The 26,521-nt window shown below is 39.6% G+C and overlaps 1 protein-coding gene across 1 annotated transcript in view; it reads right to left on the bottom strand.

Moving 5' to 3' along the window:
- MAST4 (microtubule associated serine/threonine kinase family member 4) overlaps positions 1-26,521 on the bottom strand; it is a 300,676-nt gene that overhangs the window by 224,875 nt on the left and 49,280 nt on the right. The window contains exon 2 of the mRNA XM_082783232.1: positions 13,095-13,248. Coding sequence (XP_082639358.1) covers positions 13,095-13,248 — 154 coding nt within the window. The remainder of the gene's footprint in view (positions 1-13,094; positions 13,249-26,521) is intronic.

The raw sequence follows: 26,521 nt of genomic DNA, 5'->3' as shown, positions 1-26,521 counted from the left end.
TCTGAAGAACAAAGAAGAATGTAAGGTAGAAAGTGGTTTAATGACAAAGTTTATTCTAAAATTGGGAAAGGGAAGCACTCTCTGGTTAACCAAGGCACTTTATAGTAGGGGTTTTAAACTTTCTGAGAAATCCATTATTAGACACAAGACCTTTCCCAGGCTGCACTCATTTTCTTTTTAGATTAATCTTACTGAGCTTCCCAAACAAAAATAAATAAATAAATAATAAAGGCAATTACTTGGATTTTGTTCACAAATTAACCTAGCTTTGTTTCAGTTTGGATCCTGAAGCAAAGGAGTTTAATGAACCAATGAAGTCTGAAAGCAGAAAGGCATACAAGAAATAAGCGTTATTATTAATGCTTGTACTTGTTGTAAATGGGAGGCAGACCAAAAAAAAAAAAAAAAAAAAAAAAAAAAAACACAAAGAAAATATTGTGATTCCCATTCATGCTAGTCACCCAGAGTGGAGCACTCTGTACCTTGCCATGCGCCAGGCTGTGCTGACATGGAACGTATTCATAGTCACATTTATCTTTTGTCCTTTACAAGCATCTGTATTTTATTCAGTTTTTACCTTGATCAAACACCTGAAAAAGTCTGATATTTTAATATAGAATATGGAGTGCAGGCAAACCTTCTGTTCACAACAACAAAGCATTTACTAAGCCCTTCCTTCAAGTGCAAGGTTTTCCTGGCTGGCAAAAAAGCAGAGCAGATTAACTCAGCATCACAGCCAGTGTCCACAACATAAGAACTAATTTAATCTTTATTATTTTTCTTGCCTGGTTAACCTCTAAAAATATTTAAAATAATGTTGGAGGGACTGCAGAGTAGCTAAGTAGACACTCAAGGTGATTAGAATCTCCAGTGAAAATGCAAGCATGTGTGATGCTGGAATAATTTCTCCTCCATCCTTACGTCCAAACTGGACCCGTGAGGGAGCAGAAGATTTCACAACATGCTGAAATTAAGGCAAGTGTAGCAGACTATCCAGGAGTCTAGTTTGTCTTTACATAGTACATCCATAGATACTTCTAAACATAAATGGCATATATTAAACGTGTCTTTTATAAAAGTAAAATAGCTATGGCTTATACAAGAAAACAGTAAAATAAATATCTAATAAAGGAAGAGCATTAAGCTTTCTGCAGAGAAACACATCCAGAAGAACAGCAGTTACTAACAAGAAATCCAGCTACAACAAAATACCCAGAAAATGACAATTGTACTTTAAATACTATGTTTCTTTAAATGAGCATAATGAGGTATTTTTTTTTTCATTATCAGAAACAAATAGAAGACCAAGATTTCTTATAGAAAAATATTTCTTCCAAACCTCAGTCCACTCTGAGGAGTTAGGAAGCCACCACATTAAGCCACTACACAATAAAAGCCTTTGCAATGAATTAACCAGCAACTCTCCCTCAATTCCTCCCCATTAAAAAATTTCAGTCACCTCATTTTCAGACTATCCAGTCCTGCTCCTTGTTCCCATACTACTCCTATATGTTCTGTTACAGTTCCATTAATAATTCTATGCCTTTTCCCTTTTTACATTTCTGCTATGCTCTTTAATAACCCCTTGAATTTACACAGTGACACCCTCTCACCAGTAAGTGATTTAAGTATCAGTATTACACACAAAACTTGAGCTGAAATGCATTATTGATTTTCATGCTGCATTCATTTCTGCCTTCAAGTGCAAAGCTCCAAGCAGCTTTCCTTTCTGAGTGAATTGACTCATGGGGGACCTCAACTACATCTCATCCCTGCCATTGTAATTCAGCATTTCGGCATACATATAGCAGAGAAAGTGCACGAGTCCAGGCTAATCTCCATCTAACGGCAGACCGTTGCCACACAGGTTGTAATTTTATCATTACTTTTATTAGTTATTGATACAGATGAGTCATCTGCTAATAGAGGTTCACATACTGCTGTGCCATTCAGTCTGAAAATGGCCTGTGACTTCCTATCATGTCCTTTAAAGTGGCTTTTCTGGCAGCTCTGATATCCTTTCTGTGCCTGAAGACACTGAGATAGCCTGAAGTCACAACACTTTGTTCCAGTGTCATCTCTTCCCACGTCTGAATACAATCCTCATTAGTCCAGCACATTTATTAAAATGCTTTTCAATGAAAGGTGATTTAAGTTGATTATGTAATGGCAATAATTTAGCATTATTTAATGGTATTACGTAATAGTTGATGGACACAGAGAATACATCACTGCAGATCAAAGCGTCACCTTCCCCTCGAACTTGCCTATCACATGCCTTGCTTCTTATACAATGGATGTTTGCAGAATGCCCAAAGGAAATCTTTATTATTCCTTGCTTCTGTTGTGTCTGGTGTGTGTATGCTTCTTGTATTTTTTACTGTTTAAGGCCAATAGAGACTGACACATTTCCACAAAGATCTGTCACAGAAGGTGAGTTTTGCTTTATTCTAATTATGAAAATCTTTCCTACTGCTAAGGTATCATTCTCCTTCATTCTCTCCTCCTCTGAAATCCACATCCCAATAGAATGACTGAGAATGACTAAAAGATTAAGACTTCTACTTTCATTTTAATTTAATAAGATTAAACTTATAAACCTTGTATTTTCACGTTTAATTCATTTTAAAGTTTGAAGTTACTTGTTTCAAATCTTCAGCAGTCTGATATTCTAACAATTACCTATCATTGAGAAAAACTTCTGGCATCCACATAAGTTTTTACCTTTACAAAAATTCTTATGGCAGCGTAGGTTGAACTGTTGGAAATTGTTAAGCAATCAAAACAAACACAGAGAAAGCATCTTGACACAGAGAAAGCATCTTGACAGATTTTAACAGAAATGATTTCAGATTTAAGTATTAAAAGCAGTTCTACTTTCTACAGTTTTAAATGAAGAACAAGTAAACACTTTTAAACAATTCAAACATCTGGATTTGGGCTGACAGCAACTATGGACACCATTAGCCCAAAGCAGAAGAGCAGAAGCTGTGCACCTGATTATAAGGTATCACAGACAAATTAGGCCAGCATCACTGTGTTTCTAAAAAATAGCCTCTAGCCATCCTGCAAGCTTCAGGGCAAAGGCCAAGAAATACTTTTTCACTTGTTTTGATAAATGAATTGCAGATATTTATGACATGCAGATTATTTAAAAGCAATTCAGAAAGTTAGGTTCTTCTCACTACTTTGAGGTCAAAAACAGAGGATCCCATCTCAAAAAGTGACCTGTTTGGTACAGACCGATTCATCAAACATTGTTTCAGGTGGTTTTTCCACCACTCCTCGGCGAAAACTTGTAAGTGCGAGCTATCTGAGAAAGAGCAACAGAATCAAGACACAGTGGAAGGTGAAACTGGATCCTACTGCAGACAGCTGTGGGTGATAAAAGTGCACTGCAAGTGAAGAGTTGGGCACTTTTCCCTCTTCTTACTCCTTTCCTTTTTCTCTCCACCAAAAAAAAAAAAGGGGGGGGGTGGGGGGAAGTTCCTGCCAGTGGTTCAAAGACCAAAGCCAGCCCCCATCCACCTCAATGCCTGGCAGCTCACAGCACCTCACAGAGGAGCCACGGCCACAAAGCCTGCACACGACTTCAGAGACTGCCCTGGGAAAAGGGGAAAAGCCTCCTACCTTTGCAGCTTACCATCAGCTTAGGGCACTCTGCTTTATTACTGGAAATTTAACTGTTTCAGGCTGCCCAGCTGTAGGAAATGAGGCAAAAGCTGTAAATTTTAGGATCTACTCTCACACCAGTGCATGGGGAATTAAAAGCACGTAATTCCCACTAGTGGTAAGTGGTAAATGGAAAGCTAAAGAACAGTGGATGGAAACAAAAGAAATGTTACTGTACAAGAACCCTTGCAAGAAATCCTACTAAAAACTAATTACAAATTTTACACTTTTTGATACCCTGCAGAATCCCCTTAAAATGTTTTGACTTGGTTTCTGTTTCTAAAATTAGCTGAAGAAGTGGTATTTGGTCATGAATTAAATAAATTTGGCCCACAAAGGCAGCACTAAGACACACATTGCAACTTTGGAAAAGGACGCATCAAGTTTCGGATTGGAAACCAGTAGGATGCAGGTTTAGATCTGTACCCAATCTATCAAAAACAATCAAGATAGTTTATGAGTGTTACCAATAAAGAAATATACAAATCACATACAATGATCCTTCCTGTCAGAAACACTCCATTATTTCAAGCTAGCAAGAAACTTCTCTCATCCTGTTTGAATAGCTGAAAAACACTCAAATGACAATACAGGAACTTGTCTAAAAGAACCTTACTCAAAATTCTTCTGCTGACACATACTCAGTGTAATTGAATTTTTATTTCAACCATTTATTTACAAACCATTATTGAAGCACTGTGAGAGCAATAAAGCATTTTAAAGGTTGGAGGTTTTTGGTTTGTTTTTAAGTTTTCCATGCCAAAAATATCTACCTTAATAGAAATGTTAGTCAGCCAGTGCCACTGATATCAGACTAAGAAACTATACACCCTGAAGTTATCATTTACAACTCTATTTTCCTTCCTCCCAACCATACAGAAACACAACTCAGCAAAACAAACAGCTGAAAATATCTAATCAGTGAGCTCAGAGACGGCCACATATTGTTGCTTCCTTTTCTTTATCTTACCAACAAATAGAACCCTTTTCCCATGGTACCAGCATACACCTTCAAAACTTACAGGTTGCTGGTCCATTCCACAACAAAGCCCTGACACAGAACTCCCTGCTTCCCCCTCACTCTTTTCTCTAATTCACTCGTATTCTAGAAAAAAAAAAAAAAAAAAAAAAAAAATAAGGTCCAGTTCTGAAATTCTGATAACAGGGGGGAAAAAACAGAGTTGGAAAATCAATGTTTAAAGTTTACACTGAACACGTAATGCTACTGGAAATGCATTAAACTGGATCACATCGAAGTGACAATGAGGCAGTTTTACTGTACCTTCTGATATAAAGTCAATTCTGCAAAAACAGGAATCTTGCAAAGCAAAAACTCAGAGATAGCTCTTATCTGCAACTCTGAACACCGACAGGCTCGCAACCAAGCTGTGTGTGGAATACATCTCCATTCACCAGAGCTCAGTACAATGACTACATGAACAACTACTTCAGCCATCTGTCAATTTTCTTTTCTTGGCTCCCAACTCTTCTCCATTTCAATATTTGCTTTTGCTACCTGCTTCATAGATATTATAAGATCTGGACAAAATTATTCCATTGTACTATGAAGAAAATGGCCAGAAACTGCAACTGATGTAAATCTACCCTCTTACAACTTAAAATTATTACCCCTTGTCCTACCACTACAAGCATACAGTGGCACATGGCACCCCTCTACATTATAAATAATCCCTGCCATCACCCCTTGTTCTGTTTCAGGTGTACCTTGCTATGCCACAAAATTCAAGAGCCGATCTGTAACTACGTGCTTACAGTAATTTTTCTAACAGGGAAATAAGTTTATTAATAAAAAGCCCCTTACTGTTCTCAATAGGAAATAATGATGAACTTTGCAATTCGAGCATTTGACCACAATTCCAAAGATTACACATAAAAGCTGTGTTTTGCTCTTGTCGTATTTCTCAGTCGTGCATTCAATTCACATTAAAGCATCTGTCTTGGAGCAAGCAAGGACAATTTCCATCCACTAGCAGTGAGTCCAATGGCTCCACAGCATCAAGCCCTCTCTTGAGAGAGTGAGTAGGTGAAATGGGAAGACTTAAGCCTCTAGGAGTATGAGTAATGCAATTTTGGTGTGCAATTATAATTTATTTATAAACACTGCAGAGACAGTGTTGCACTAATGAGCTCAGGTACCAGCAACAAGAAGACTGTAGCTTTACAGTGCTCAGGTTTAGGTAATCAGGACCAAACCCAAGCATTTAACTAAGTCCAGGCAAGTTCTTTCATACGTGCTTCTATACTTACACTGCTAAGTGTACTTGAGCCAGCTAATTCAACAGCTATTGCAGTATTTCTCAGGGCTACAACTTAAACCTCAGAAATTTACAACACATATTCTTTTTCTTCATGTTTTATTTTTCCACTCTACAAGTGACTATTTAAACAAATTTCAAGCTGCTTTTATGAAGTGTCCCAAAAATGGCTAAATTCTACTTCTTCACCCTTCAAAACAAGGAACTCCCAAGCTCATCCGCTAATTAGGCACTCTACTACTGCAGTTTGCTTTGATCTCAACAACAATCAACTTCTGATGTTCTGATGATACAAGCCCGATTAAGCTGCAATCAAGAAGTTAAAGGCAAAATAACGAGACAGGAATGCAATATCTGCTGCTCTCATCTCAGACTACTACATGATGTGGAATCCACATGTCAGAGAATATGGAAATTATCCCCTAGTGTACAGGGAAGCAATATCAACCGAACTACACACGCTGACTGAAGCCTTAAGTGACAAAAGTAACTGACAATGACAAATATAACCTAATGGCATCTCAAGCACTGCTGCACCAAGAATCATTTGAAAATATATATTTCATAGCAGAATATATTTGTTTCATCAGTAGAAGACAGTTTTATAATGCCTGCTTAAAAAAGCAATTTTCTTAGGTGTGTAATTATGGAATATGTTGCTTACATCTCTTCCTACTAATTCTGGAAGACGTGTGGTAACACACTTTACGGAGACACTAGAGGAAGGCACTGAGAAGACTCTGGGACGTGCTCTATGCAGACAGCGACACTGGATGAGATGGTTTGTGCCTCCCCACTCCCCACAGTGGAGTGTAGTTCACCTGGATGTGGAGCCTCCCTCCTTTTGCCCCTCTCACCAGGCAGCGGCACCCTCAGCTGAGAAAACTCCCCAAACCAACCAGGTCCAGTCCCACCATGCATCATGACAACAAAAACTATTATGAAACGTACTCCTGGTCTGATGTGTGAGGGGAAGAAAGCCTAGGAAGGAAATTTTTGTGCAGAAAGGGATGCCTGACAGAGCGCCAGCACAGGACGGCATCCTTCCCCGCATCCTGCTGCGGTGAGGTTCTGGAACTGGAGATGGGTCAACAAGGTCCCTGGAGCAGGATCCCCAGAGACAGCTATTAAGTCACTGGGCTTCTCACACAGGGGCACACAGGGGCACTCAGGTCATTAATTAGGCCCCTAACTGGAAGTCAGTAAACAATTTTGAGATTGTACAGAGCAAATAAGGAACACTTCCTCTTATCTACTTCTATCGACCATCAGCGATAAGAACAATCTTTTCGCAATGCTTGTCACTAAAGCAATTACATCCTAGTTACAATAAACCGTTGTAGGGAATGGGAAGGTAGCACTGCCAAAGAGGTTTCAGAGCACACTCCGGTGATTTTACAGTCCACTCTCCCCAGCCACCAAGTTGTATCAAGCTTTTGACATTAAGGTTTAATGAGCTAATCTGCATATCAGCAATATTAATTAAAAATGTCACACAATACAAGATTAGCGAGAACTCCAAATTTCTGCCACTGCCAACTGCTCCCCTACACGCAGGGGGACAGCCTACAAGTCCTGCCAGCACATGCCAACCGTTAGATAACTGAACAGCTTGTTCTTCATGGCCCATAACGTCGTTGATCTTTCTGCTAATTACGCTAAGTAGAGTGATGAATCTCTAATGTGAAAACCAGACTGAGAATCTCTGAATTTACTTCAAGTCAACCACAGATTATTTATATGGGAATTGCAATCACTGCTGGCAATATTTAGATGACTAATGACTTAGAGGTGGGAAGCTGATCACAGGAGGAACAATAAACAATAAAAATACATACATCCCAAGATTTATTTATTTATTTCTGGCTTTAGCTCTCCAGCAGGCCAGAAAGTTAACCAGAGATAACTTTATTAAAGTTATGTAGGATCTTTGGATTAAAAATGCTGTAAAACAAAAACTATATGCATTATCTCACTAGTGTTTGTCTAAGATCAATTTAAGGTTAGCAAGATAACAGCTCTACCACAATTAGAGACAATTAGCTCAGCAGGAAGTCTGTTTCTAGGCAGTTATCAATTTGATAACAGAAGGCAAGATAAGAAGTTCAAACTATAGGTAACAAAGTTTAAAGGGTTTTGCTTTTGTGCGTGTGCCTTTTTTTTTTTTTTTTTTTTAAGTACATCTAACTGTGCAGCATAGGACAGCTGAACTAGCCACAGCATCCTGCAAAATGCAAACTCTCATCAGCAGCACATATTCATACAGTTCAGAAGAGAGGCAAACAGCCATCTCCAACTGCTACGTCAGAGCAGCTGAGCAGACCAAACAGAGCACACCACACACTGTGGTGTGAGCTACGGAGCAGCAATGGGATATGAAAGCAAGGACAGTTTAATGTTTGTCCGAGTGGTTTCCCAGGATAAACCCCTTCACAGTAAAAGCCCATACAACTTCTCAGCCTTTCACATTACTTTCTGCTATGAATTCTGTTTAAGCATTTCTGAACAAAGCAAAATAATTCTGCAGACAATTTCAAACAAAAACCTTCTGTCTGTAGACAGCCCTCTGAAGTTTGCAGAGATCAAGAAAACCAGCCACCGCAGAAAAGCAGCTTTTTAATTAAACATCTTTTCTCCTGATCAGAAACAAAATCCTAAGCCTCAGCCTGCACCTTGTTTGGAATCCATTAAAAGGCAATATAAAGGGAGAGGGGGGAGAGGCATTTACACCCAGGCACACAGGCAGGAGCTGACTGTCTGGAGAACAGACCTGCCCTCATCTGACCAGGCTTTGCCCTCAGCCTGGCCAGTGGCATCCGCACTGGTCAGTGGCATCCGCACTGGTCAGAAGTACAGACCTCTTCCCTCTGTGCCTGAGGGACTGCCATCAGATGAGTAGCTCCAGCTCAGCTTTGCAACAGGGCTTATCCAGCAGTTGCATGAACTGCGCAAGGGTTGTGTTTGATGCCATCTGTGGTGTAAGCAGAATTTCCCAGCTCCAGTCTATCTCCAGGTAGAAGACAGAGCCGGCATGGTTACAGGAATACGGGCATGAAGGGAAGGTGGAAAGGGAACACTTCAGAGGCAGAAGCAACAGAGGGGGGAAGAAGGCACATGTTGACTGTACAAGAAGCACCCAGTGACTGCACTCAGGTGTCCTGCAAGGGACCAGGAATCCAGAAAAACCACAGGCAGTTCTACCATCCAAACTCTTTAACACTTTGGAAACACACCCTTTTAAATTAGAAGAGAAACTGGTCATAAATTGCTTCCAAGATAACCAGTACAAAATGCTTCTCCCACAAAGTTTTAACTCATGTTGTTTTAACGCTCCTGTTTAGTGACCTAACCCAACTATGACATATTTTTCACCTTTTCTTTCTATTAAGCAATAATGCTAGCACTTTGCAATAAGAGCTATTAAAGTAGATTTGCTAGACTAATATCGGGCCACATCCAGTAAAGTTTTTTCATTCAAAATTCATCTCTCTACAAAAGTCTTCCTTCTCTCCTTCCTTGGGGATGAAGATTAAGTAAGGCAATACTGTCACAACAATTAGACTGGAGAGACTTTTCCAAAATGTAATAGCCTGGTATCTCCAGGAAGCAGTATTCATTTCTTTTATTGGCTAAACTTCATTTAATGTCAGTGGTTCCCTAGCAATTTTCAACAGGAAGCAACAGTAGTTTTAGACTCAAAAAACATGGATTTAATTTTCTTTAACTCTGAAAACATGTGGCTGCTAGATTGCTTAACACGGTGCAATTGGGCTGCACTGAATGTAAGTTCAGTCTCTATCCTAACTCTCATCCAAATTTACAACCTTTTTCTCCTGTGTTGATTTCCATTGGAAAAACCTTGTATATAATTCTAGTTTTTCTTGTAACCCTATATAAATCGTTTTGTCATTTACTAGAGCTTATTCATAGCAATAGGTTCTCAGTAACTGAAATCCTTCAGGTTTTGTAAATCCACTCAATATATTGCAACAATGCAGGCTTTTTTTTTCTTCTTAGATGTCATGCATGGTATTACTCCCTCCTGTAAAGCCTAGCATACTCACTTAACTAGACCCTATTTCCAGGGATGAAAAAAAAATTATTTACCTCTATTAGTAGTCAGCCCTGCAAGATTTGAAATATCCTGTCTTATATAAACAAATCAAATTTTTATTTTCATTTTTTATCACTAATACTACTTACGCTCTATGGCTCAATAATTTTGTATTTTTATCACAGAAGGGAAAGCTAAAGTAACACACAGACCAATTCACAGCTTTCCTAACATTCACAGTGAGCAACAAGCACCAGTTAAGGCATATTCTGTAAACTTTTGAGCTTGTAATCTTCCCTCTTGCTTTACGTATTCCCACTTAATGTATTCCTCAAATTTTAGCAAAGGTAACATTTTTGAGTGATACAGAGACTGTACTTCAAACTATTTGAAAAACATCATTCTGAACCATTTTCTAGGGCAATAGCCTTTGTTAGACTTTCTTTTTCTTTCTTTCTTTATGGACCACATGCATCTTTCTCTAAATGCAAAGCCTCTAAGAAACTAAGGAGGGGATGTACAAGGGACCCAAAACCAAGGACAAGTCAATGAAGTTACTCGCTTTAGTGCGAGGACTCTTGGATCTCTTCCAAATCAGGCTATTCTATGATTCTGTGATATCATGATATTTGTGGTTTCAAACCATAACAGTAACCCACTCTTAAGCATTAAGGAAGCTACAAAAACATCCAAAAACTTAAGCATGTCAGAAGATGTAAGTAAATACAAATCCAAAGTAATACTGTTACTTTTTGTTCCGCAAGTTTTGCTGGGCATTTGAAAACATTTTAGGACATGTATCTCTGTATCTGTAGCAGTTTTTTGAAATCTTTTTTTTTTTTTTTTTTTTTTTTTTTTGAACAAAGATCATGAAAGAATACTAATGACCTTCTGCCATCAGAATGACTGATTAATTCAATCAGTGTTGTCAAAGCTGGTAAGATATTTTAACTATTGTATGATTGTAAGAACTTAAGGTATTCAGGTTCATTGAAAGTGCATTAGTAATAAAGCAGTTTAACACCACTGCACACTATATTCCCAAATCCTGACATGAAACTCTGCACAACATATTGCAAGCAGACAAAAATTATATCCATTTCATTTTATAAAGGCCTCAAGCAATAATTCAAGTGCAGAGATAAAGACCAGGGACTATAGCAGCAGAGCACGTTTGCTTCATTTGCTTTTGATTAGGCTGCCTTCTCCTCCTCTCTAGCTGAAGGGTTTAACTGCAGGAAAGTTCCATTTTTGAAGACCACCAACCAACTTTAAAGTCAAACCAAAAGAAAAAAGAAAAGCCAAACACAAAACAACTTCTGCAGAAATAACCGTGTGATAGAAATTTTTATTGTCAGTAAAGAACTATCTTGGCCCTCGGTGGTGGTTTTACCTTGCTGGGCAGCTGAGGGAAAGTGGGAGAAAATACAATGAAAGGGTCCAAGGGTTGAGATAAGGACAGGGAGATAGATCACTCAATGATTATCACAGGCAAAACAGACTCAGCATAGGAAGATTAATAAAATGTATTGCCTACTACTAACAGGCTAGAGCAGTGAGAAAAAAACAAACAAAAAGACACCTTCCACCCATCCACCCTCTTCCACCTCTTCCCCCCAGTTAGCACAGGGGAACGGGTAAGGGAGGCTCCAGCCCAGGGCCTGCTCCTGCAGGGGCTCTCCATGGGCCGCAGCCTCCTCCAGGCCACATCCACCTGCTCCACCGGGGGCTCCTCCACCCATGGGGGGGCTGCAGCGTGGAGATCTGCTCCATGTGGGACCCACGGGCTGCAGGGGGACAGCCTGCTCCACCAGGGGCCTCTCCCTGCACAGCCCGCAGGGGAACTGCTGCTGCCTGCCTGCAGCACCTCCTGCCCTCCTCCTGCACTCACCTGGGGTGCTGCGGGGCTGCTGCTCACTCCTCTCTCCCAGCTGCTGTAGCAGGTTTTTCCCTTTCTTCAAAATACTTCAATAAGTAGTATTACACTAACTAGAACGTCTTCCAGCATAAGAACAAGTAGAGGGGTAGAAAGGAAATCAGAAAAGGAAATACCTTAAATGCATTTCTCGGAAGCTCACTGAGGAAGAGTCAGCTCTATGTTCCATTTTGTAACTCCAAAACCACTTTTGATCATCATACACAATTTACAGATGGGACAGTCATACTGCAAGTAAATGACAATTCAGCTTTCTCTGCTTTGAATTTCACCTGATTTTGGTATCAACCAACGTAACTTGGACAAAACAAGATAGATGCTGAGTCCAATATTTATCAATTCTGGGAAGCTCTTTAACTCTTTCAAATCTACTGTCCCTATCACAATGCATTTCAGGAATACATTTGAGTGGCAAATTCTAGTGAATTTTAAAATTCTGTACCCTCAAATCCACAAAGCAAGACCCAGATAACTTGTCCCTATATTTTCACACATTCAGTAACAAGCACTCTTCAGCAAATGCTGCAGCCACGCAGCTCTCAGGACCCAGTCACAGCTTTGGCATCTGGATTCTTTCACTGCAGCTTACACGGACACCAGGACAGGGAGGGTATGAGCCTTCCTCATGAGTCCTGGCTGCCTGCTACCATGGCATGGCTTCACAGAAGGGAAGACATGGTCCATAGCCAGGGCTAACTGGCAGTGCTCCTCCACTCCTGGGAGTGCTCAGCCAGATAAATGAGGCCATATTGCTTTTCCTTTAATGAAATAAAGTCTAAAAGGACCATCTGTGTACTAGAGCTCCTTGAGGAAACAAGATGGATGGGAGATCCCATGGATGAATGCATGTAAGTACATTTCAAACAACCCTTAAACTGCCAGTCTGCCAGTATGCCATGACCCCTGAAAATTTTGAGAACTAGGTGACTTCCAGTATATGCTCAGCCACCTACCAGCACCCCACAAAGAGAGCCTCCAGTATGATCTCACCCCACTGGCTACTGGTTAGCACACATGGAAGAGACTTTGTGTACATCCAGGTGGGACACACACCTCCCACCAAGAGTCTGGCCCCAAGGCCAACCCCAGGGTCAAGGTGCCATCAGCTCTAGAGCTGCTAAACCTCCAGGTGACTATGTCCACACCCCAAACTCACCAGTCAGAGCTCCTCCAAGGCTTCCTCTTCTGAGCTGTCTCCCATCTTCACTCAGTTGCCTCTTAAATTTAAAAGGTTTTCCAGGACCAGAAATCACCTCGGGATTGCTGGATTTTCGAAAAGGCATAGGTGGGGGGGATAATATGTGATCAAGCTGAAAAGAAGCACAGGAAAAAGACACTGTTTACGTGTTTACCTTACCCTACCAAAATCAAGAAACGACGACAAAAAAAATGAAGTTTCCTTTGAATAAAAGTTATAGTATTCAGAAAAAAATGTATAAAAAATCTTAAAGTAATTGAAATGCAAACAAACTGAAAATTTTCCAAGTGCCTGATTTGTAGCTGGCTATACACAAAAGTCATCCTCCTCTCACAGGGCTTACAGCACATCCTACCACACTCCCACACAAGGAATATTTTTCTCCTGTTGTCCCATCTCGAGGTACAAAGGGATCAGGCTTAGGATCAGACTTAAGCTTACGTGACCTTCCATAAAGCAGTCTTTTTGCAGCTGTGAACCATCTGACCTTGCAACCTCTGCTATTGCCGGTATTATTCCTCAGCAATCTCTTCACAGCTTTACCTGAGCAGGCACTAGATGGCACTGTACAATCAAAATGCAAACCACTGCCCAGTCTAAGAAAAACACTGAAAAATAGATTTATCAATGCCAGTGGGAAAAATGTTTAAATTATTCTGTTTATAAAGCTGGCATTCATTCACACTGACTTCAAAATCAGTGTAAAAACAAATCCTCATCCTTCAAATTCTGTTCCTCTCATCATTCCTACACATTTCAGCCTTCTAGTTTTGGCAGTACGTTTGATGTCTCAATATTTTGCTAAATTTGCAAAAACAGAAAGAAGAAAACAAGTGAGCATATACCTGATGGCTTCATCCTCTCTATCCACAGAAAAGAAGGAGTCAAGGTCAACTCCAGTCACCTATGAAGATGCACAGTGAAGCCCCTTTTTGCTTAAAGTTAATTGTATAGCAAAGAACTACATTTGCTGCAAGGCATTTTAAATTGCCTATGTTCAGAGTATATTTTGTATTTATTTTTTCAGGTTATGTAGTGTTTTTTATTCTTTGTTGTTAAATCAAATCCAAAGCTCAATGGAAGTGTTTGCGGATACACACTTCCAAAACATCAGCAACAGTGTTTTCTAAATCTGCTTCCTCAGCACATTAAGATTCATTCATGTCCAGGCCAAGACACTGAAGTGACTGATTAACTCAAAGCACACTCCTAGAGCGATTTCCTAAATCAGGCGGGGCTTGGGGGTCACACAGAATATTTAATTAACCTTTGCTATCATTTGTCATTCAGAAATGCAAGTATTTCCAATATACCTCTATTTCCAAGTGCTAAGGTACCTCACAAGGTGAATTTACAAATCAGTTACATTAAAAAGGAAAATGGCTGACAACATCTGGCAAAAACGTTAAACATTTGCCTACCAGCTTCTAAGAAACATTGTTTTTAGACTTCCAAGGAGACTACTGAGTAAATACTCAAAGGGTCTTCAGTTCCTTAAGCTGCTCACCAGCAGACAGACAGCAACTACTGCTCAACACTGGACTCTGCATCTGACAACAGCATGATCCCATCATGGTTTTAGGTGTTATTGGCAAATATTCATGCACTTTCTTAAAATAGGCTCACTCTTCATGGCAAACAGTCATATTTTATTTTTTTTCCTTGCATAAGATTAAGACTTTACACACAGAAACACTCAGCTCCCTGCACACTACACAGCACTTAAAAGAGCTAGAGCCCTCCTCCCACAATGAAGCCTCTACTTGTCAAATTCTGTGTTGTGGAGTACATAAAGTTCATTATATTCCCAGTCAAGCTGCACTCCTTTTTCACAGCTTTTATTGAAGCATACATGGTTTCAGAGGAAAGTTTAGCATTAGACTATGGTACAGAGCAGTACAGTACTGTCCAGGCCCCCAGGTCATATTTAAGATGCTTTTATACTGCCCAAACTGGCAGCCTCAGAAAAGCATTACTTTTGAAGGGTAAGAGACAGTTACTAGAGAAGTATCTACCAGCCACTGTTTTAACAGCAGCACCCAGCTATCATTCCCTTGCAGAAGCACCTCTGTACTGCCAAGTGGTTCTACCACAACTAAAATTTCTGTTTGATGCGATTTAGGAAACAATGTCAGGCATACAAACTTCTCTGCTCTTGCATGGAAAGGGAGAAGATTTCACCACACAGCTTGCACAGAAGCTACCAGCCACGAGGAAGTCATCATGACCCCACGCAATGTGGCCATGCCAGAGGTCCTATGAGTGGAGGCTCTCAGGAACCAGGGGAGGGAAGAAAAAGAAGGGAAAGCAGGGAGGCATCCTTATTACAAATGCTTTTCAACCTGCTGCCCTCAACTTGAAAGTTCCCATGCAATTCTCAGATGTGAGAAATGGGAATGAAACGCTGTTTCTGAAGTTTTACATTTCTTAAACACAAGATGAAACTCAGATTCCGTTGAAGAAGAACAGGATTCTATTACGTGGAGATAAATAAAAATAAATATTCTTGCCTATGACAAAGTCAGGACCACATTATTACAGCAATATTAAGTCTCCCTGATAAACCTTCCTTGGGAATAGGATTTCATCTTAATATAGGAGCAGTCAAACTCAGTATGGTAGGCTACATTTGCACAGATCAGTCACCTGTGCTTCAGCTGGTTGTAGACAAACCTGAAGCAGCTACAGCAAAAACACTATATGCTTTAGCACTACAAAGAAAGAACAGGAGATTTAACATTTTCATATTGATGGCAAACTCCCACTTAAAAAAAAAAAAAAAAAAAAAAAAAGCAACTACATGTAGATAAACAAGACATTTCTGGGCACTATCCAAAGGCTCACTTTTTGCTTCCAAAGGAACAAAATAATATCCGTAACACGTACAGTGTGTATTTGAAAGGATTTTGTACCTTGCAACTGCTCTTGTAGTAGGCTGAGGAGTAGACAAAGACAGGCTTTAACAGCCTTGATATAACAAGTCTGGTGCTGGGGAAGCATAAGGGAAATGGACTGCAGAGAGCATCCAGGCTTGCAAGCTCACCCTGAATAAGATTTCTCAAAGACCAAACAGGCAGCTACATGAACCAACTTGACCCAGACAGGCTTTCTGGAGTGAATTCAGACTCCACGCAAACGCCTATGCAGCAGATGAAAAGGCTTTCTGTCCTCAATAAAACAGCCTTCCCCTCCTGCCAGGTACAGCATTCAAGTCCAAGCAAGTGAAACCAACAGAGAATGTTTCAGTAAGTTCTGCTTCCTTGAAGCACGTAGCTGATTCTGATGAACTGTAACATGGCACACATTCAGATCACATAAAATAGTTGATTCAGATACAGTGACACTACAATTGTCCAGTGATAATATTATGGCAAGCTTAGATTATTGCAAGACCTATCCTAACTTGTTAATACTTATTTGAAAGCCTTCCTGGACAGCTGAACACTAGAAACATTCACATTGTGCATCTTATTGGGTCCAGATCCAACCCTGATGTGTAGGGACATGGTCATCATGGGACCTTTCTCAATTATTTTTCAACAGTCTTGGGAATCTGGAAATGTCCCAGTACACTGGAAGCTGGCAAATGTTATCCCAATTTTCAAGAAGGGCAAGAAAGAAGACCCTGGGAACTACAGGCCTGTCAGTCTCACTTCAGTGCCTGGTAAAATTATGGAGAAGATGATTCTTGAAGTTGAGGCACACCTGGGGAACAATGCAGTCATTGGTCCCAGACAATATAGGTTCATAAGGGGTAGGTCCTGTTTGACTAACTCAATTTCCTTTTATAAGATCACCCATCTAGTCCATCAGGGGAAACCAGCTGACGTGATCTTTTTGGACTTCAGCAAGGCTTTTGACACAGTTTCCCATAGGATCCTACTGGACAAAGAGTCCAGCATACAGCTAAATAAAAACATCACATAATGGGTGAGCAATTGTCTGACAGGCAGGGCTCAAAGGGTTGTGGTTAATAGGACCACATCTGGCTGGCAGATGGTCACTAGTGGGGCCCCACAAGGCTCCATTTTAGGGCCAGTCCTCTTCAATGTCTTTATAAATGATTTGGATGTAGGACTAGAAGGTGTTCTGAGCAAATTTGCAGATGACACTAAACTTGGAGGAGTTGTTGACTCTTTTGAGGGCAGAAAGGCCTTGCAGAGAGATCTGGACAGACTGGAGAGCTGGGCAGTCACCAACTACATGTAGCTTAATAAGAGCAAGTGCCAGGTCCTGCACCTGGGGAGGGGCGACCCTGGCTATACATACAGACTGGGTGACGAGATGCAGGGCAGCAGCCCCACAGAGAAGGACCTGGGGGTTGTGGTTGATAGGAACCTGAAATAGCAAGCTGAATATGAGCTAGCAGTGTGCCCTGGCAGCCAGGAGGGCCAACTGCATCCTGGGGTGCATCAAGCACAGCATCGCTAGTCAGTCGAGGGAGGCGATTTTCCTGCTCTGCTCTGCACTGGTGTGGCCTCACCTCGAGTACTGTGTGCAGTTCTGGGCACCACAGTACAAGAAGGACATTAAACTGTTGGAGAGTGTCCAGAGGAGGTCTACGAAGACAGTGAAGGGCCCAGAGGGGAAGACATATGAGGAGCAGCTGAGGTCACTGGGCCTGTTCAGCCTGGAAAAGAGGAGGCTGAGGGGAGACCACATCACAGTTTACAACTGCCTCATGAGTGAAGTGGAGGGGCAGGTGCTGATCTATTCTCTTTAGTGACCAGTGACAGGACCCGGGGAATGGTGTCAGGCTGCAGCAGGGGAGGTTCAGGCTGGTCATCAGGAAGAGGTTCCTCACTGAGAGGGTAGTCGCACACTGGAACAGGCTCCTCAGGGAAGTAGTCAAGGCACGAAGCCTGTTGGAGTTTAAGAAGCATTTGGACTGTGCTCTTAGTCATACCGTCTAAAGTTTTGGGTAGACCTGTGTGGAGCCAGGACTTGGACTCAATGATCCTTATGGGTTCCTTCCAACTTGGGATATTCTGTGATTCTATGGTTCAGTGTGTGACATTGAGTAGGGTGATGATTGGACCAGACGATCTTGAGGGTCTTTTCCAACTTTGTTGATTCTGTGATTATTGCTTTCATAAAAAAAAAATAAAATAAAATAAAATAAATTAAAAAAAAAATTAAACCTAGTAGCTTGGGAAAGGAATGCTGCTGAAATTATACCAGGTATTTTAAATACTTTTACAGCTGCCTCTGATCAACATGTCAAATACTTTCAGAAGGATTTTTTCTCCACCCATCTATGGTATAGCAGGGCAGGAAAAAAGAGAATGAAAGAATTTGAGTAGTTACTTCAGAAAGTCACTAATTCGAAACTACAGTAACAGCCATTAACAGCTCTGACAAAGTCTGTGAACACAAGTGCACTTGATTGCCCTGTATCTTTAGTACAAAGGGATTTGAGTTTGCCATTGAGTTTATACAGGCTGGTTAGCGTTGTATTTTTAATCAGTACACATCTCACCACCAGTGTCTGCTGTTAATATTCACAAATGCATGGATAGTTAACTTCTGTAAAAACACTCCCTCCTCCAGTGTTAAAACACCAAGAAATACCCTTCTAACAAAAGGTATGTTGAGAGACAGAAAACACATGGCAAACTCCAAGACAAGTAGAACATTCTGTTCTACAAAATCTGTTTCTTCAAATACATTTTTCCACACATTTCCTGAAAAAAAAATGATACCTGATTTTGTTGTACATGTGACAAATTTCTTATAGAAGCACTGTAAAATCTAGCAGGTAATGGCTTTCACAAAACACTATTTCCCCACACTATGAACCTTAAAAAAGGGAAGACAAGGTATCATTAGAGGAGAACAGCTTAAGAATGGCATAGAACAGAATCATCAAAATATCCTTATGAGAGACTTTCACACATAGATTTAGAGATCCCATACAAACATGGATGGAATTTGAGTGACAATCTCCTCCAGTTCCACAGGAATTTCCTCCAGAAGAATCAGGACAGGATAAATTTGTCCTCAGACCATGTTTTTTTTTTCCCTCCACATTTTGAACCTATTCATTTTCTGTGTCAATACAGCTACATTCCTATAAAGAAAGTTATTCTCACACTATACTAGCCATGGACTATTAACAGCTCACCTATTCAGAAAGGATTATCTCTGTTTTGAAAAACCTCAGTAGTATTAAATCCAGTTGTATACCATGGTGTATTTATTCTACAGCTAGAATGAATTCACTGCTTGATAATTATATCATTAAGTAGTCACATCAAGTACGCTAGCCCACATGTCCTTATGAAAATTAAGAACACAACAACCAGTTCAAAACAAGACCTAACATCAGTGTTTAAAAGTATAATTTCAGATGATTGCAAATTCAGATGTGAGGCATTCAGAAAGAAAACAATGGATTCCAGGAGAGGAAATCCATGCTACAAGAAGGTGAATAAGGCTAAGATAATGCAATCTCACTGATAACACCAGGATAAGAAAAATAAGCTGTTCTGAATTGCTAAGATTTGTTTCAATGATTTTGTTTCAATAAAAGTGACATTGTAATGAGAACAGAACCCATCTGCTCAGCTCTACCTTTTCTTGAAACACCCACTACAGTGTTACTTCACCCTCAACCTCCCTTAATTGCTACATTAAGACAGCATTCTCATTTCCCACAGAAACAGGGAAATACAGGTAAAGTATTCAGTTCTAAACATAAAAACAAGATGTTCTACTGAGCATTTTAATTTCTTTCTCTTGAATACTGTGAAATTCCACTATGCCTCAGGTCATGTCTTATGTGCACATTAAATCCTAAGGTTCCATAAAAAAAAGTGTGCTGCCACCTATGTTAAGCCTTCCCCAGTCAGGCATTAATCTGAAAGAGATACATCACCTGAAATCTTTTACATATAATTCACTGAAAGGAGAACATATTCAGCATACTTTAATTGCTTACTTTCTTCATTATCAACCCAAAGTCCCCATATAAAATGCTACTGATAAGCATTTTTTTAAACATGTCAAATTGCATCATACGGATCCAGATGTTTCAAAAACCAAGAAAGAAAAACATTACACAAGTGCCATGCAGACAAAACATAAAGGAGTCTACCTGGTGGTGAAAAGATACTCAGAAATAATAACTTTTACTGAATAATTATCATGCTAATTGCTTAAGATAAACCTAATTTCACAACCCTTCCATACCCCTCCTGTCTCTTACATCTCAGATATAAGTAGTACCAGAAATAAGCATACTTCTGAGGCCAGTTAACACCTACCAGCAGATCAACCATGACTGACCCTCTGTAGCAGAGCGGACTGCTAGGAACATAAATCAGTTTCTTCACAGTTTTGCTGTGTTCCTCATAGCACACCATGCCTCCATCAGGCTCCTCTGTGAGCATTTTAAGCACAGATGCTGAAACATAATAGCCCCAAAGTGCATTTTTTTTCTTTTTTTTTTTTTTCTTTTTTTTTTTGAAGTAAACTGTGTCAGCTAGCTTTACATATAGCGCTTATTACACATGTGCTTATTGCTTAACTCTCTCTAGATGTAATTTAATTTGGCACAGAGGTATAAGTTTAGATGAGCTGCATTGACATAGATAGCAACAGTATTAAACCATTATTAATGGATAGAATATCTTCCAAAAACTAAGCACAGCTTAGAATTTGTTATTAAAAAAGCATTCTAGCCAATTAAGAGTGTACTGCACTTTAGTTACTCCAGGTGCATGATGAGCATTCAGAAGAATGAACACAGATGTGAACAAGAAACACCACAACAGGGTATTTATAAGACACCCAAAGGCATCTGTCCTACAAGACCAACACAAGCAGGTGCAAACAAATTTATAACAGACAAGGTGCGGTAGCTCAAGTCTGTGATGAGCAGCCCTACTGCATTTAGTCACAGTATTATCGCCTTTTGAAGGACCCTGTTTGGGAATGCAGTCCTAGTAGGGATCACACAGTGAAACTGAGGAGTATCCATGAACCCGCATCAAACCAAACAGCAGAACAAGATCATTAACAGTTCCCATTAAACCAGCTGGCAGCTGGATTATTCTGTATTCCTGTTGCCCATGAAGGATATTAATCTCAGTTTTGAGTAGGGTTTAGAGAACTTTTTGAATAATGTTTAGAGAACTGTGCAACTATTCTGAATATTCACAGCTCTCCTCTGCTTTGCAGAGCAGAGAATCACAAATAACCTGATTTTGCACAGAGGTAAAAGGAAACAGTTCTCCAAAAAGTATCACCAATTCCAGAAGACAATGATAGTGATGGGGAAAAGAGGATACAGAGGAAGTCTCACCAGGCCACATGGATTTCATGAGACAAGGAAAGATCCCATTTCTTGCCCCCTTTCTTAACACACTTCCTTGAAAACGGTCACTCATCCCACATTTCTCAGATTGGGCACTGCCTTCCTACCCCCCAAATAGCAATGATCTGCAGACACCGTCAGAGCTTGGTCTCAGAGACCTTGCAAGTTCTCCAGCTGAATGACACCTGTCATTTCTGTTCAGGACTTCAAGCCTTGGACTATCTCACTTTACTCTCTGTGACCTCCACTTTCTTTGCTAGGACAGTGACACCAGCCTGTCAACTACTGCACAGACAAAGTAAGTCAGGTCCTCAGCTCCCTGTTGAAAGATAAAGGGTAAAAAGCAGAAGAGACCTTGTTTATAGTCAGTGTGTTTGCTAATCATTCATACAGCAACTCTCAATTTACATATGAATGCAACCTGCAGCTGACACTGCAAACACCCCCTTACCAAGCTAAAGAGGAGAAATGCATTGTAAAGCTGCTATTCACAAAGCATCACTTCTATAACCATTTTATGTATTGATTTTGCATCCTACACACACACAAACACTGGAAACTAGAGTTGCTATTCAAAATAGCTTAATTTATTATGCTGAATCCATGATGATGTATAAACAAACAGGATCAGCAAACAGAACTTGTGACACTTTTCTATAGCATAGTCTTACCTATCATAACCTAGGTAGTACAGAAATATTTTTAAAAATCTGCTAGGAATCAATAGAGATGCATCAATATTATTTTGCTACTGCAGGCCCATTTGAGAGATGTAAATTTGCCTTTAAAGTAGTTGCATTTTTTTTGAAAACAAATGTGACTTCTGGTCAATTAAGAAAAAAATAAAACTCTGAGGAACATGAGGAATCAGCTATAGCTATGTTTAAAGAAAAAAATCAGCTCACATCCAACGCAATTTTCACAAACATGTTTACACATGATTGCACTGAAAACGAAGCGCAGCCTCCACAGCACTCTTCAAGGCCAAGAAGTGGCCCATAAATATGCATCTGTGCTGCTATCTGAGCCAATTATTAGTTTACAGTGGTTAAGAGGAAATAGTTCTGTTCCAATGCGATCGAGTCATACAGCTCGGAAAGCCTCCTGTGTGCCAGCTCTGTATACACAGACAGATGGACACAACTCAGCTTGACCCACGTCTCCTTGGGCCTACCCATTCAGCTTTAATACATATGAAGGAAAAAAATAAATAGCAAATTCTGAAGATCTCTTGTAAGGCCCTACACCATGAGTCGAGAAGCAAAATAACGCTCTAAATAAATACAGATAAATGTAGCTCTGCTCCTGACTGAACAGCATCATACAGGACATTTTACGGGCTGGTTGCATCGAGACTTTCTATTTAATCTGACACTCATAAAGGCATCTTCTCAGGGATGTACAGTGTACAGGGATGTACTACTATGACATCCATCTCACACAAAGGTCCAGCAAGCAGCCCAAAAACCTGCACACTTGCTGCATTGAAGAACCCACCCACCCACCCACAACATCTGAGGAACGACAAGATGCTGCAGGCTTCAGGCTTAGGCATTGGCCCTGTTACTTCAGCAGGTCTTCTGCTGCTTCCAGCAGGACCAGGGACCAGCAGTGGGTGCCCCCAGGGCATAACCCCAGGCAGCCCTGGCATGGAGAGCATGCTGCAGGATCACCTCTTTACCACACAAAGTACGTGCCACAGGAGGGTTGTTCTGGCTCCAACAGCTTAACCACTCCTAGCAAGGGGAAGAGGATAGAAAGCAGAGTTTGCAGCAGAAACACTGGGAACCAACTCTCAACAAGTGATTGATACTGTGCATCACTTGCACATGGAAATTACATGACCAAAAGAGCTATTTTCTTGCTTTCCCTTGCATAAAACTTTTTGGTCATTTTTTATTCTTTATTATTCTATGGCTGTATGCATTTTCTTTCCTCTGTATGCAGAGATATTAGCACTAGCAGTGCTATGCACCGTGCTCTGCTGTAGAGAAAAACATGAAACTAGCCACGTGGTTTTTTTGTTCGTTTAAATTTCCCAATTAAAGAAAATAGTGCAACATAGGAAATAGAGAAGGACTAATACTTTTAGACAGCACAAGCAAAATTTCCACTCTTAATTATTTTAATAATCCTTTTCACAGCACACAAAAGCCAATAAAAATGCATGAAATTGTGTATTTATACTACACGTATGCAAGCATCCACATGCACACCTTATTTCAAACATTTTCAATTCTGCTGCTAATATACAGATTTTTTAGAAAGATTTTTCCTGGATGTTTAACTAGGAGGAAGAAAATTTAGTCAAACTAACCTTCAAAGTCACTTTCAATTGCAAAAAAGAAAAAAAAAAAAGAAAAAAAAATTGAAATACATAAGAAAAGGCCTATTCATCTTAATCAGCTGTTGACACCACCATCATTCGTCTCATGAAAAAAATAATTCAGAGGAGAATATATATCTCTGGAAAGAGTTGTTGTGGTTTTTTTTGTTTGTTTGTTTTGTTTTGTTTTGTTTTTTAATATACCATGAATACTAATGAAATGAAAGCAGTTTAGTTCTTTATAAAATCTATTTCCATTCACATCCACCAATGAGCTCCTGGACTACCTATAAAGGTTTCATTTATTCTGTTGCATTGGAGGCCTCAGAAAACTAATTGTTTATTCGAGTCTGTCTGCTCCATCCATGCTCAATTAGGTCTTACTTTTCCCTCAGTTACACTGAAATTAAAAACAGAAACACAAGGTGAAACATTCCTCATTCCACTGACTAGATCAGCATGACCAGCCAACTCTGAACAACTGCAGCCAGAAGTGCTGCAAGAGCTTCTTGACCATAACATAGCATTTAAGGAACCTACCCGGAGACTTACAGATTTCCTATTCATTAACTTACTACGCTGACTAATCACAAACACATTTGTAATGCACCTTTCTAAGAGGCACTACCAAGCACTGTAGAGTATAACTGGGTATTCTGGCTACAACAATTCAGACACATGTAAGTTTTAAAAACAGAGGCAATAATTACATATAATATGAAAAAAATATTCTCAATTTATTATTCCTTATTTAGACCACTAAAATATTGAATAATCCATTTGGCCATATAAAGCTTCAAATCCAAAATCACTTCCATTAGGAATAACATATCAAAAGGAACGACAACACATTTATGCAAGGCAGGTACAAAACAAAGGAGAGAAACCTGTGATGAAGTGAGCTTGGAGTAAAAGGTTCTCAGCATGTAATGGAGCTGAAGTTGATCCATAAATCAATGCAAGATGAAAGCAAGATTATTTATGTGAAAAGATTGCATTGCTAATTTACAGTCTGATTTCAAAAAAATGCTTTACTTGATCAATGTATAAGTGATGTGTGTGTGTGCACTTGAACATAAATTAGTAATTACAAATAGGTGCATCTCCTCATATTTTTTAATTAACCTTCGAATGTAGCGTACACTGTTCCAGAAAATGCAGGTTTTTTCCTGAGTTTGCCTTTAACATGCTCCTAAGTTTTTAAATAATGCAGCCTCGCCACAAGAGACCCTGCAGACAAGAGCTTTTTGATCTCTTTCTTCCTTTTCAGTGCTAAGATACCACGTGCAGTTATTGAACAATAGCTTCCACTAAAAAAAAAAAAAAAAAAAAAAAAAAAAATCCTTTTCCTGAACAGTTTTTAAAGTGAAATAGAATAAGGCATCTGATAGCTTTATAGTTGTACCCAAGGCATATAGTACAGAATTCAGATGCAATTCAGATGCTTCTATTTAAGCCCCACCAACAGTTAGAAAAAACATATCAGAAAGGCTAGTGTACTTTTTTTTTTTTTTTTTTTTTTTGGGGGGGGGGGGGGTGTAGCACAACCCTATCTGCATTCAGCCTCAATTACAAAAATAAAAGACAAAGTGAAAATGTAATGTAACCAGAAATGCGATACAGGATGATCTGAAACACTCCACCCCTCTAATTAATCTTTTGCATAATTCAAGCAAGTAACTGCACATACTTCCTAAATATTCTCATTGTAAAACCTACACTTCAGTAGACTTATCTTCACTCATCCTTGTCTCTTTATCCAGGCGTTTCCAATTATAAGTGTAACTATTTAATACAAGGTCACTGATGTGTGGAAGAAAGAGATCTCTACTTAGATAAAAAATCCTGTATTAGGCCCTGTTCGGGGTGAACAAGGTAACAGTACATATCATATATTTTAACTGAAAGAATACATACATCATCAGTATGTACATGTAGGAGAGCACAAACCCAAGATACGAAATGCATCCAAAATGAATGATTGCATTTGTCTTCACCAACAGCACAGAATTGCTCTGATTTCTTCAACTCCATGCACAAAAACTAAAATTAACAGAAAAAAAAAGATTACTTGCATGGCTTTCAGAGTTTCACTTATAGATCATATCACCCCAGAGATTTTTACACTTTCATAAAAGTTTAGTATGACTTAGTACTCTCTGAGTTACAAAGATTAGTTGTCTAGTAAATTGTAGCAGTTCATTACTTTGATACCACAATTGATGTCATGAATATAAGTAATTTAATGTACGTTATATTGAAACATTTACAGCATAGAGCTTAGTACACAAGCTCTACAGTGTCTGCAACAGGACAGGAAGATCCTAATTAGAAGTTCTCTCTTATCATACATTACTAAAGTAATCCATTATAATAAAAAATAAAGTATAATTCTATGCACATTTCACACTGTTTGAGTCTTAATTTTATTTCATTTTTGTTTTCTACTTGTGAGAAGGAAGCATGCTCAAGACCAGAACAACCACCATATACTCCCCTTGGTTTCCAGAGTCTACAGTGATTCACGCAGTCCATGCTGTCTTACAGACATGGTATCTTTCAATCAACTTGAAAATCAGCTTCTCAATTCAAGTGCCGTCACTTCATGGGAACAAACTACATCCTGTATCCTCAAGGCTACATCTTACTCAAAATAACGGGACCCTGCATTTTTCTTAAAACGGAGGTTGTCTCAGTTAATGCTAAATCATTAAATGACACACAGTCCTTTAATCACTACCT

Source organism: Aythya marila (assembly GCF_965140915.1).
Source record: "Aythya marila genome assembly, chromosome: Z".
In the NCBI taxonomy this organism is placed as follows: Eukaryota; Metazoa; Chordata; class Aves; order Anseriformes; family Anatidae; genus Aythya; species Aythya marila.
Note: the sequence above shows the minus strand (reverse complement) of the source record. Positions and strands in the feature narration are given on the sequence as shown.